This window comes from Calonectris borealis, chromosome Z (assembly GCF_964195595.1).
Source record: "Calonectris borealis chromosome Z, bCalBor7.hap1.2, whole genome shotgun sequence".
Lineage (NCBI taxonomy): Eukaryota > Metazoa > Chordata > Aves > Procellariiformes > Procellariidae > Calonectris > Calonectris borealis.
The window spans coordinates 65045643-65059760 of NC_134352.1; the positions used below are offsets into that span (position 1 = coordinate 65045643).

At 38.8% G+C, this 14118-nt stretch overlaps 1 protein-coding gene across 8 annotated transcripts in view; it reads right to left on the reverse strand.

Annotated features, from left to right (window-relative positions):
- ZSWIM6 (zinc finger SWIM-type containing 6) overlaps window positions 1–14118 on the reverse strand; it is a 121196-nt gene that overhangs the window by 30737 nt on the left and 76341 nt on the right. For 7 of the 8 annotated variants that reach the window (XR_012671063.1, XM_075138160.1, XM_075138161.1 and 4 more), the window contains exon 5: window positions 1500–1679. The exons of the other annotated variant lie outside the window; for it this stretch is intronic. Coding sequence is in view for 6 of the 7 variants with exons in the window: in XM_075138160.1 (XP_074994261.1) it covers window positions 1500–1679 (180 nt within the window). In the remaining variant the exon portion in view is untranslated. The remainder of the gene's footprint in view (window positions 1–1499; window positions 1680–14118) is intronic. 8 annotated transcript variants of the gene reach the window in all.

Below are 14118 nucleotides of genomic sequence, written 5' to 3' on the forward strand. Positions count from 1 at the left end.
ATTCACCAAGCCCCAACCAACAGCAGCCTGCCTTGCCCCCCTCCGCACCGAAGAGCCCGCAGACGACATTTCACATCCTATTATTACCCAATAGCTCAGACGAAGTGTGGGCCATTCACTTTGCTTTCAGAGAGAGATCTACAAACCACCATGGCTGATGCTAAACAGGTCTTTGCAGAGGGAACAGCTAGAGATGAAGGACATTCAACAGCACGTATAGAACTCCCCTAAAAACAAACTGGAAAGTATATGGCACACAGCTACGCAAGCACCCCAGCTTCTCCCCTCCTCAGACCCAGAGCTGCCAGGATGAGGGACAGATAAACATCGCATGGAAGATATGTTCTCTTTGAGAAGCGACATTAACTTTGAGCACTTGTATAATCTTTTTTGTCATAAACACACACAAATACTGTAACGAAAGTGAGGTACTGAGGCCATGGGACTGACATAATCCTTACTGGACATCTTTCTACGGCAAAATCGCTCTGTCGACATGGCACTATGTCTATGCACATTGAGATGCCATGTCAGAGTTACCACTAGCCTGCCCAGGTTGGGCTGAACATCACAATATACAGAAAGCAAAACACCTCTGTAGGGAGTTATATGCTGAATGAACTTCTGTCCCCAGCTAGCTGTGAGATTTAAAAATGAACCAAGTCTATTTCCTTCAGACGTAATCTTCCAAGAAAAAGAAACAAGGAAAAACCCATCTAAGTCCAAATCTGCCACCTCCCATGCACTTAATTTTAACTTTATCATAATTATATGAAATACGTATCAAAATACTGAGGGTTTTGAGGATTATGAGGGTTTTTTCCCCAGGTAAATATCCTGCATCTTCCCCAGTTATTAGCAAAGTAGCCATCTTTGCTTGAAGGGGACTGGACAAGGCTTCTGTCAGATTTGACAATCACATTTTAGATTAGAAAGCACGATATCGAGTAAGAAGAGACACCTCTTCCAAGACGGCAGTGTTGCCTCTGCACTCCCCACACACCTGGCAATGCAGACTGCACGTACAGAACACATCCCACAGATAGCCGCTTTAGTTTCTCACACATTCAAGTTTAATGCAATTGCAACAGATCTCTCTTTAAATAGGTATCAAAGGTTTTGTAACTGCAAACAAAATAAAAACCCCAACACCAGAAGGAATCAAGATTATAGTCAAGCAAAGAAACAACAGGCTTTTACACGATATACTTCAAGGACATCCAGTTTTCATGCAACATGTATTTAGAAGCACCGAGTGAAAAGTTAGAAGACCTAACTAAACACAAATACTTGCTTTGAAAACATTGCAGCCCCAGCACTAAAAAACCCACCTATTTATCCTTTCTGCAAGGATATTATTAGTGAAAATAATTTTGGCTGGTCAATTCTCAACAAGAAAGTTACTTGTCCCAGGAAAGAGTGCTGAATTCTGCAAGGCTAGAGTATATAAGATAGAGGTTATATTATATGTTGCAGTCAGTGCATATGTTTAGGCTCACCTTGGTTAGCATTTGCACCCTGAGGCAAAGCATTGGTTAAATTGGGCAGCTCGTTTCCATGGTTTCCATCTTCCCAGGGACAAACATCCACACTGTTCCATTTTTTCAGCTGTTTTAGCCAACTGGCCTTCTGCTCCAACTTGCAGTGGGGATTTAAGACTATACACATCCACAGAGCACCTGATTTTAAAAAAATTGCTAAATTATGTTTTCTATTAAAAATGCAGCAGCCAATGACTAATTGCAAACTTCTATAATGTAACACTTTTTCTCCCCTCAAAGGCTACACTGCTTGCTTCCCAGCTATGCCTAACACCAGGCAGACTGAATTCCTGATGCAGGATCTTGGAGCTGGCGTGGACCATCTGAAGCAGTTGAAAGACAGTACCAAGCCAACCTTCTCAATTAAAGGGCATTACGAAGTCTTTTGCATTAGAAAATCCAAAGTTCACAATGTATGGCTCATCAAACAGGAACATCAATCAAAAGCAAACAAGAATTCACATAAAGTTACAGCAGGAGATTACCCAAGTTTTTCTTCTAATTTTTGTACCAGAAGTAAATGTTGTTTTCTACAAACAAGAACTATGTATCTTCCAGCTTCACATTACAGGAACCAAAAGAAGTGCATTAGTAAGACATGTATTTTGTAAACATATACATCCACACTCAGAACCCAGCAGAAGTACTGCTGATCGTATCACTCATTCCCAAACACATCTGGGTCTCAGAGATCCAGTAAACACTGGTTTTGTGCAGTCTAATAGGAATAAGATATTTTTACTGCAATTACTTCAGTAATTTGGTTACACTAGAAAATTTGTTTTACATTTTCTGTTTACAGAGCTTGAAGGGAAAGCTAATTTGCGCTGACATTTCACATATACCATCACTTTGGAACCTGCTCCCTGAGACTATATAGCAGGGCAGGCACAAATACATCAGGGTCTCTAGCAACAATTTTCAAATGGAAAGATTTTTCTCTAAATCAGCTGTCTCTTCATCAGCGTGAACTTTGATAGAAGCATGGAGACATCTGAAAGTACTGTTTAGCAACAGTTCAATTGCTCATTAAGAACGTGCCTTATACACTATAAGCATATACCCCAAATCTCTTGAACTGTGCAATCTTTATGACAGATTGAAAAAAAAAAGAATAAAAAAATGCAGGTTCTTCTAGGATAATAAAATTCTCACATTCAAGTATTCTTTTGCTAACTAGGAATGCAAAATGGATACCCAAAGCACAGGCCATCACATTACATTCATTCTTAAAGTAACTTGGCATGTCTGTATGCCACAGCACAGAAGCCAGTGGAAACACAGCTTAATCCTTAAGGCTGCAAGTCCCTTGCTATTCAGACCAACATGGAATGAGGAAGTAATATCAAAGAAATCTGAAAGTTACAACAAAATATGATATGGTACAGTGCAGAATACCAAAGAGACACTACACTACTACAGATTATTACTGCACAGTAGTTTGATACAGTACAGCAAGTGGGGTTTTGGGGGCAGGGGGTGTTTTGTGGTTTTTTGTTTGTTTGAGGGTTTTGTTTGTTTGTTTGTTTTTGTTTGTTTTTTTGTTTGTTTGTTTTTTGTTTTGTTTATTTGGTTGGATTTTTTTTTTTTTTTAAAGTGTCTGAAACTTGCCATGGGAGTGAATAAGGCAACACTATTTTTAAAAATGTCTTTTAAAATCAAATCATGTGTCTTTCTTTAGACACACTCGTTGATATGCTTCACTCTCCAGTCAAATTACAACTGGTTCTTATCATTAAGCATCAATGCATTCAGCACTGCCCAAGACAGAACAACTGTATTTCTTGCAATCTGCAAAACAAAACAGAAGATGGGGCATATTGGAAAACCTTGGAGAATAGTTAACTTGGGCTTGCTTAATTACTTTCAAAATCAAGTATCACTTGAGGGGACTAAGGAGACACTGTACCTTTCAGCATCTAACAAAAAAACCCCATTTAATACTCTGTAACCAGATTCCCAGTGTTTTCAGACTGAAGCAAAAGCAATGTGGAATACCTTAACCGCATTCGGTAAGTATTTCAATCATCCAGCAAGGTGGAACACACACTACTGATTACACCATGCCCCTACAAAATGAGTGGCCTTTTCTTTTTCCACATCTCAGAAACACCACTAGAGGCAAAGGAATTCACTCGCCTTCCTGAGAAGCTCCGCTATGTGTGCGGTACATCTAAGAGGCAGGAGTGGGAAGAGACCCCAAAGTACCAAAATCCTTTAAAAACTTCTTTGGTTTAAAGAGCGAAACTATGTCAAGCATAACTACATTGTTAGCAGGGATTGTCTCAGAAACCCAGGCTATTTTTATGCAAATGAAGCACAAGGACAAGTGTATTTTAATAAACCACACACAAACCACTTAAGATTTCAACAGAGCCCAACAGCACCCTGCTCCCAATGACTTCAGGGCGAGCTGCATGCACATCTGAGATCTCGCCCAGCTTTCACGGCTGCCCGATTCCCTGCAGGAAGCGGAGTGCGAGACAAAACTCCCCCAGGAGAAGAGAAGGGAACAGAAAGAGCCTCAGGCTCAGCTCCTGTAGTGCTACAAAGACTACCATCTGGGAGAAGGATGCATAATGCCAATGACCCCACACTCTTCAGCCTATTTGCGTTTCTAGGTTTTTTTTGGTTGGGATTTTTTGTGTGTGATTTTTTTTTTCTTTCTTCCCCCCCGCAGCGTATGTGTTTGCCTGTATTCATATTTCTTCTTCCTCCTGCTCCCTAAGCGCCCTCCCTCTCCCCTGACATCTGCTCCATTCTGGCTCTTTCAATTCACCGGTTCCTGTCCTGCTCCTAGCACTGAAAAGTCTGAGGAAAACGTTCACTTGTGCCCAGATTTTTACCACATGCCAACTGGAAGGAGCCTGGAGGATATTCTTTCTATATCACTCTGATGCTGCTCAGAAGCAGCAGGGAAGACCCCCTAAGATGGCCCTTAAATGTCACTACCACCCTGAAGGCTTACACTGGCCTCAAACAGGAGATTCGCTATTTTCTGCCTAATGGCTCCCATACGGGGAAACTGCTGATCACACTTACCCCCTTACTACAGACAAGGCTTATGGAAAAATGAAGGGCAGCTACTTGTAATTTGTGGGGAAGGTATCTAAAACCATTTCCAGTGACTTCAGCCTGGAAACTGCTATTGGCAACAGTCTATACTCAAAAGAAGTTTCCCAAAATACATTCCTGGCATTCTCAAGTTTATCTGTTTGACTAGATTTAATGATGTCACCAATGCCACCTGCAATATGAACAAATGTCTCATTAAATGAAAAAAAAAACAACAAAACACAAAACAGAGAATGTATTTGTGTTTACATAGTCTGTTTTTCTAACACAGCGCTCTCTCTTCTTCCTGTCTCCCTTTCCACAGGCACCAGCTATCTTTTCATATTGGTTCTCAGCAGGCTGACACATCTTCCCCCCTAAACTACATGCTACTAAACCAAAAGTAAAGTTCTGATTTGGATCCCTTGACTGTGACCTACGCCCTTCCAATAGAAAATTCCTCAGAGCACAGTGGCAAAATGATCACAACCCAATATACAAAAATTTTCCCCCCAGAAGAAAATTGGAAAATAAGACATGCTGTGACTGCAATTTGATATTAATTTCACAAGGGAATGAATATTAGAACTGTCACATTGCAGTGAGGAATTGTTTATTTTGGTCCAACACTAATCCTCTTGACCTGCAAGAAGCCAGCTTCGCCAAAACAGACCTTTGGTTCAGACAGACCTCCTTTTGAAAATGATAGCTGTCATTCATCTTTAGTGTGCCTCACACCACAAAAAAAAAAAAAGGTTACATTACTGCTTCACATAATGCATGCCTTCCTTGTACATACAGGGGAACACCACTACTTTTCTGTTTCTCAGTAGATATCCATACCTGGGAATTCATGGGGGAGAAAGGGACAGCATGCCTTTATACTGATTAGGATTTAAATATGCAAATTGAAAAACATTAAGAAGTATTCAGTCACTGTAAAAGTAGATGTTGTAGTAATTATACATCCTATGTATGCATGTATTCATGAAGCCAAAGGAAATGCAAGGAATGTATACACACTCCCCGAGAGATTAAGCATTTCTCAGTTTTCATAAATCCCATTGTATTTTACTCTTGCCCCAGTAAATGGGAAGGTGGTGATGGAAACAGTTTTAGTGGGGGGCTAGGACACTGACCGTGATTGAAGATCCAGTTCTGTTTGACTGTTTGATTACAATCTTTCCAAGAAATCTGCTTTTCCCAGAAATATTATGCTACCTTGTCAGGGCTGCTGTGTAGCTAAGCTTGGGTTAGCATTTCCTCATTTACAATACCTATGTAATCAATGGCTGAGACTTGGCTTTTGCTTTGGAATTTTAAATTTAATATTAAGATCAATCCATTCATTTGCAGAATTTAAATACGCAAGAAACAGATGCACATCTACCGTGACATTTCTTTGCCTTTCCCATTAATGCACATCTCTTTCTTAAAAAATAAAAGCCCATAAGCTACCAGGTTAGTAGCATTTGATCATTTCAAAGAAAATGGAGCCAGGTAAGCAAGATCATTCCCTTTGTGCAACAGACAAATCAGCTTCAGCACTTGCTGCACACTTGCCACTGTGCCCCATTTGAGCCTAATCAATTCTATTACAATAGCATCATTTTCCAGCATTGGAAGTGCCAGAATAAAAACAATACTAGGAGACAGAACCTATGCCCCCTTTAAAGTAGAAGTGTCAGCAAAGGATTTTAAAGTGGTTTACATCTGGTTTTTAAACACATACACACTTTCACTGGGACAGCCACTTGGAAACCTCAAAGAAGGTAGTGTATGGTATTTATTGCTTCTCAAGGAGAAGGACAAGTGCCTTCAGAATGACTAGCAAAGCCACCTCCCTCCTCCAGGCACGGAGATCTCCATTAGAACAAAGCATAATCAGAAGTCCCATTGGAGAATGCTCCAATTAAACAGTTGCTTTTATGGAATAGTGAAGATAGGCAAAGCACTCCAGTGCTGTTCTCTCCTCGATAAGAACCCCAAGGAAAAGTACTCTTAGCATTCAGTTGGATCCAAGTTGCAATTTTATTCATAAAAACAATTCCTTAATGCATTCTGGTTTCTCTGTGCAGCCTTCAGAAAAAAAGGCTTTCTATGGGTGCTGTGTTTCTTGGAGAACAGAATGTTTCATTTTGCTCTAATTCATTCTATTACTGAATTAAACTTTGATGTATTGGTCTTGACAAGTGCTTCATGCTGATTGTATTGTGTATGATAGTATAATCACTCCCCATGCATTTCACACTAGCTGGCTGATTAATGCAATAGATTACCTGCAGCACTGATGGCAAGAGGGAATCATTGCCCTTCTCCACACTAAACTCCGAATGTGCATTAGAGGGAGTGGAGGTATAACTCAGGGACAAAAGAAAAAAAGTCTAATTCCTCAAGCTTCCCTTTCTCTCTTGCTGCATAGTGCTGCTCCAAGGGTTAAAGGCACACGTGTATTCAGCTGAAAGGAAACCGGTATTTACATATTGAGATTCTATTCGAAGCTATCATCAACTACGTGCTCTGATCTCTGTGTCAAGTAACAAAAAACTCCTGCTCTCATCTTCCTACGTTTTCAACTTTTAGCACAATAGAAAAAGAATCTAACCAAGCACTTCTGTCATTTTGCATGAGCCCGTTGCTCTAGGTTATGCCTTTTGAGTTTGTTTTAAAAACTGCTGCATTTTTGCAGACACTGCCGTTTGACCAAAGGATTTCATATAGGAACAGAAATTTGCTTGAAAGGTCAGTTTGCAGTATCATAGCCTCAGACTACAATCTCCCTAAGGAAGCACTTTGGATCTGTCTCATGTCCATTAGATGCCCCTCTATGCACCTATAGTACCCTATAACCTAACTCACTGATCAACTTCCCTAATATTCACAAAACTATTCATTCATTTGTTCAAAAACAATCAATTAAACGTAAAAGCACAAATAGTACAAAAATACTCCTTTATGAGTATCTTAATATGATTCTTCACAATTTTAAGTAGTTGCCAGTATTTACAGCTAGGTGGTGAACACAAAGTGTGCTCCTGCCCAAAATAGTAATCAGATATTTTATCAAATATTTTAACTGGTAATACACTCACTCAGCAGTCAACAGTCTATTTTCAGAGACTTTGACAATTTTCAGAAGAAAAGTTAATGTGACTGCTAAGTATAAATACCCTAACTTACCTCTGTTGAAACTGATCATTGAGATGAATGAGTTCCTCTCAAAGTTGATTTTTTTAGGAAGATGCAAAATTGGAAAGTTTGATAAATTCATCAAACAAAACAAAATATTCATAAAAGAAAGGGATGAAAATACCTCTTTTTTTTAAAGAAGTGGAGCAAGACCAGACACTCCCTTGCATAGTGCAAAGTTCAGAAAAAAGTATGATTGCCACAACTATACTCACAGAATGTAAATAACCTACTATAACTGGCCAGAAGAACACATTCTGATTGTCTAGCCTGAATTCCTTCCTACTCTAACATTTCCTGAGTTTCATCTTCCAGTCCAAACGTGATTGTTAAGTTTTTACAAAAACAGCATACTTCAATTAAGATTTCTAATACAAAAATCTAGCACAGCTCCGGGTTAGCTCATCTACTGCCTGGCTACCATAACTCAAAATTCTACGCTTATTTCTATTTTTCTAATTAAATGTGTCCAGCTCCAATTACAATTTTCAGCTACCTTTTGTTTGCTTGGCAGAAGTGTCTTCCCCATCCATTTTTCAGTTTATGCAGGTATCTTAAATTATGAAGGATTTCCTTTGCCTTGCTTTGACAGACCCAAGCAGACTGAGATTCTTGCACCCCTCACTTTAAATTACTTTCCAATTTTTCAGTTATTTTTCCAGTATCCATTCAAGACAGAAAACTGGAAAATATCACAAGGCTAGATTGCTGGACTACACTAAAGCTCAGAGAAATCAGTGAAGATTCAGTAATTCCTCTCCATAAATCTATTACTTCTCTCTAGCTCTGGTATTTAGTAGAAGTGGTATTGGAAAATTAAGTGGCAGATTAATGTTACTGAAGTATTAAAAATAAAAAGTGAGAGGAAGGAAAAAAATAATGCTAAGTACCAGCTAGGGCTCATAGTAAAACTCTGCCCTTAACCTTAGCAGTCACAATTCCACAGTTAGAGCCGCAATGAGTTTTGTACCAGCTCCAATACAGAACAATTTTTTAAAGATATTTGTAAGTAAATCAGTTCAACAGCTTAGGAATAAAAACTTCAAAAACTGTTTTAATGTGGGTACTTCAAGAAATTTGGCTCCTGTTATAAAAGCACTTTCCATCCAACTGAACTAAATGGAAACCCAAACTTTCTGTATAGCATTAAAAATAAGCCCCTCAAGCTACTTATAGACAAAAGTTAATTACTTTCACCATTATTTCTCAAATCTGATAAATGCTACAGGAAAGAATACCCACTTTGAAAATAGCTCCCACTTACTGTCATACTCTGGCCTCATATACCCTCATTTCAAATACCATTATATCACATGCCAATAATGAAGGAGGAAGGAAATCATCCTCAGAGAAGATGGACAGAACCCATCTTCGCAGAACTGGCTTCATTCACCAAAAATGAAGGTGACAGCAACAACCAACACATTCCAGGGCCATGACAGTATTTCTTTAAGTTGTCATCCATAACTCAGGTCTTAGAGCAGCAGAAACCGTCCTGTGATGCTAACTCAGAAGTACTGTTAATTTAGTGCCTCCAATAGCACAAGTCATTCAAACATACTGACATACATTAATAGCTTATTCTGTGAAAGAGCAGATGTCACCTTAAGTGCATGAACTGAAGGCACACGTGTTTTGTAACTGTATGGCAACCACACTACAGCAGCTAAGAGTAAACAAAACAAAAGTAAGAGAAAGATTATCAATTAAGCAAAGACAGCCTACTGGATATGATACAGTTGAAGACAAAAATATACCTAAGATACCACTCTACCTAGAAGTCCCACAATGAAAGATCAAAGGAAATGGTGCAAAGCACCATGCATCCCACCTCCTTTAAAACATAGGTCTTCCTACAGCTTTCGCTTCAAAGCCAGAAATGTACGCTGTGCAACTGATCAATCTAAACTTCGAAATTTGAAGTTAACTTTGTTTTCTACAGGTGCAGGGCACTGGTACTCTCCTTAGCTTTAAGGCAGAACATGATGCAATTAGAACTTGGGATACTCAGAGAAATCATGAAAATATGGATATAAGCTTGGCACTCGAATTTGAGATGTAGAGCTTTGCTGTACCACTTTTGAAGTACCATAAAATACAGGGAAAAGTGAATGTTTCTGCATAGCTGATCCTAAAAAGGATTGCATGAACTATGCAGCTCCAGAAAAATGGTATTAGAGCACAAAAAAGTGTAATGAATGCTTAACTTTAGTGATTCTTTTTCATGGCAGCCCTGAAGGAGTCATCAAATCTGGCATCAGGAAGGAATTTGTCTAGGGGCGTATTTGCAACAACCCTAGCTGCCTTTGTCCTTTTTTCCCCTCCACTTAAGTACTAAGCAGAGATAGTATGTTTAGAACAGCTGGCATGTCCCATTCATATAAGTTTGTCTCTCTAATTGCAAAGGGAAGGAATGCCTGAGATAGATTTTTTTTTTTAACCTTAACTAAATGAAGCTATTCTCCATCTGTATTCTAACTTGCTATTTCCTAGAGATGAATATAAACTTTTATCCGAAAAATTCAGAGTGGTTTCCAAATCAAAAAAAGCATTATTTAACACTCAGTCATTAGTTTGCTCATGGCAAAATGGTAATTAAATCTCTCATAATTAATCTACAATGATTCCTTGCCTAAATTCAACATTTAGAATTAAGTTTTAGATGAGGAGCAAAGTGTTACTAACAAAAATTTAGGCATGATTCTTTAGGAAATACTGTACTATCTCTCTACATGACGTAACCTTGTAAAATGATATTTTGGTTTTAAATTTTAACACAAAAATGTATCATTCTAATCCAGAAAGTGGCCAAATTATCAGCAAATGTGAACTCAAAGTAGACAATCGGGCTGTTTCAATATTTAAAGAGTGGCCCACAACACGGCAAAGTGCTAGTGAAAAACTACTAAGGCTACTAGAATTACTATGGCAAAGACACATTATTCTGCTCAGGAAATACCTTTCATGACAACAACCCATTTAGTATGTGTAACAGAAAGGATTTTAAGGATGTCACCCAGGAAAGCTTTATCCCATGAATGAAGCTCATGGTAATATCCTGAGAGGTTCCTACATTTAAAACTTTAGATATCAACAAGTGGTTGAGATAGACAGGAGAAGTTTATGCATTAAAATGAGGAGACTACCCAGCTGGAAGCACAGGATACCTTTTAAGTTGTCCTCAATGTTATAAAGTAAGAGGACCATCAGAGACCAGGATCAGCATGATGCAAACCCAGAACACATTCACCAATTTTATCCACTGCCCTGACTTGGAAGAGCTCTTTGGACACACCTTCTTCCCCATGACACAGCCCTCATATTTTTGTTCCACAAGAAACTAATCCTTGACTTAAAAAAAAACCCAGTTCTCCTCCCCCTTAAACAGTTCTTAAATATCAAAATGGAGGAAATCTACTAGAAATGTTTGTTTTGAAACATGCAAATTATGTGAAGTTTCTTCACCACGAAGGCAAGCAAGAGCATATAATGGTAGTTCACAAAAAAAAAAAAGTATCTGATCCTGTAATCTACATGTTGACAAGCTGTTGGGCTCCATCACTCCACCAAGCAGTAGATACTTGTCTTAGATTCTTCTACTTGACTGCTTTCATCAGATTAAGCATCTGGGATTTAATTTAACAGTTTCAGCTTTATTAAGCTGTCACAAGAGCAGCCCCGCTTTGATAACAGTAGTTGCTCCAATTATGGCTTGGTTTAGGGTTGACAAGTATAATGATTCATTCGTGGCACATGAGAAGCAATAAAAGGTTGTTTTGCATTACAGCTTTAAAAATGTGGGCACTTTTTTCATTTAATTTGTCACTTAGCTTTTGCTAAGAGGACATTTAAATTGCAGTAAAAGGCAAATGGGGCTTTTAGTTTAAATGTAATCCCCATATTTAAATGATCTGTAATGGCGCAGTGTTCGAGTGGGAACACTATTGTTTCACAGTGGGCCCTGATGTGACATGTGACATTTGTATTCAGGTCCCGTATTATCCATGTGGCTAAAGGGCTTCCAATTTCATTTCACAGCCAGAAGCCTGCAGAAAACACCAATTAACTTGCAGATCCCATTTGCCGACAAAACTCAGCCTCTTCCCTATGTCTGGCATCTGGCAGTGCTCAGCATTTAATTCCAAAGCAGAACCTCACGGCCATCATGATCCCTGGGTTGGGGCACAAAGTCAAATTTTCCCCTTTTTTTAAGGAAATCTTTTCACTTTTGTAGAGAACAAGCAACTTTTACTCAATTTTTCATGGATGAATATTAACAAATTACTGCTGTAGTAATATTGCATGATCCATTTTTTCCCTCTAGACTACAAAACAAGGTTAACTGACCTTTTCCTCAAATCAGAGATCTCAGCTCAACAGGCATCAGCAGGTATTTACTGTGCATTTCTATATCCCCCCATTTTACCAATGCAATTTAATTAAAAAGGCAAACCAATGGGCTTCAGATAACTAATCATTCTGATATACTGAAGTTTTCAAGCATGGTCACCAAGAGTTAAACACCTAAAGATCAGCATGTGAAATTTACCTACTGACACACCATTTAAACAGCAACAACATGAAAAATTCCAACTCCGCTCTAAACTCTAGAAAGTGCATTCATGTATTACTGTGGCAAGTCGGAAGTGTTCACCAGTGCGTCACTGAAGTTGCATCTAAATTCTTCTAGTATAAGAAGTATATGAGCAAGCCTTATAGCTTTGAGCTGTAATCTTGATCTTTCCAATACTACACCTTTGGAGTTCCGTAAGTAGCGTTTAGCTCAACCCATTATTTTATGTACAACAGGGGAATCTGCTGAGCATATTTATTATATTATTCCTCCTGATCTAAAGGCTTTAAAAAACAACTAGCTAGTTACATGTGAGGCTTTTTTGTTAACTTGAGGCTTTTGAATCATAAATTGCTTACGGAATTATGACTCTGTATTAGCAAGTCACACAGTTTATACTTAGATGTGAAGTATTTGTGGGTTTTGGGTGGGGCTTTTGGTGTTTTTTTTTTTGTTATGGTTTTTGTGGTTGTTGTTGTTTTTTGCATTTGTTTTGGTTTGTTTTTTTTTAAATCAGCACCTTCAAACATTCAAACCCAATCTGACTTGTACTGAAGTCAGCAATTTACCACAAACTTCAGCAGGAACTCTTATCAGAGCTCAGTGTGTCCTTCCAGTACCCTTGCCAATGCCAGGCAGGAAGCATCAGTTAAGATCTAATGAAAGGCTCAAGTGACCCAGTCAAGGAGCAAAGCTGAAGTTATTTAAGTATGCTTAAAAACCTACGCCAGGATGGAACTGACAAAGTGGCCATATGCCTAGCAGTTGGCAGACAGCATACCAGGGCAAGCAAGCAAGCCTTTATTAAGCAGAGTCTATATTTACATACTTTTTATGTTCTAAAATTCTCCGTAACTACAATGTTAAATTGCTACCTATGTGTGAAATAAATGAGATCATAGATAAAACATTTTTTTTTTAAAGACATGCATATATGCCACTCCCAGATTACTCTGAACAGATAAACAAAAAGTTAAATATGCAAAGGCCTGCCTCACTCCCTTTATTGATATTTTAGTTCCCTGACATCCTAGAAGATGACAAGACAGGAAGCCAACATTATTTTAGAACATAATGATAACGTCATCCAATGTCTGAGTTATCTCTGCCACTACTGGCATAGATTATATGTTGCAGGACCATCCTGCTCTTCCTTCTGCCCTTCTGCAGCTTGCTATTGTAACTCTGGTCTCCCTTAAAATCTCCTTCAACTTTTGCACATTCACACTTTTTTTTTTTGAGATGCACTTTTCACCTGGAAAAAGGGATGTGTTTAATTTGAGTAAAACTCAAGGCAAAAAACATGGCAGCAGTTTGTAACTTTCACACAAGGTAGGAGTCAAGCTGGAGAATTCATCCAATTAATAACAATTTTGACAGAACTTGCTAAGCACCAGTGGAAGGAATCCTACTGGTGTGGGGAAGAAATGGACAGTTTAGCAACATAAACACAAGCCGGAGGTGGAAGAACCAAGTTAAGTTCTACCCTTAGCCTACTGCACACCTGAAGTGATTGAAATTCATTTGCAATTGAAACCATGGTACACGATCAACATATTTTGATACCGTAAGAGGCAGCAGAGCAGTTCAGGACTGAAACAACAGGGTCTGCCTCAGATTGCAAATACAGCAGCTGAGGTAGTAGTGAGGCTGGAGGTTGCACTGCAGCTTTTTGGGAATGGCACCACTAACCAATTTAATTGATCTAAAATATTGCTTATTCGATGCTGCAGGCAGAGAGATTCCACCTCCTCTGCCTTC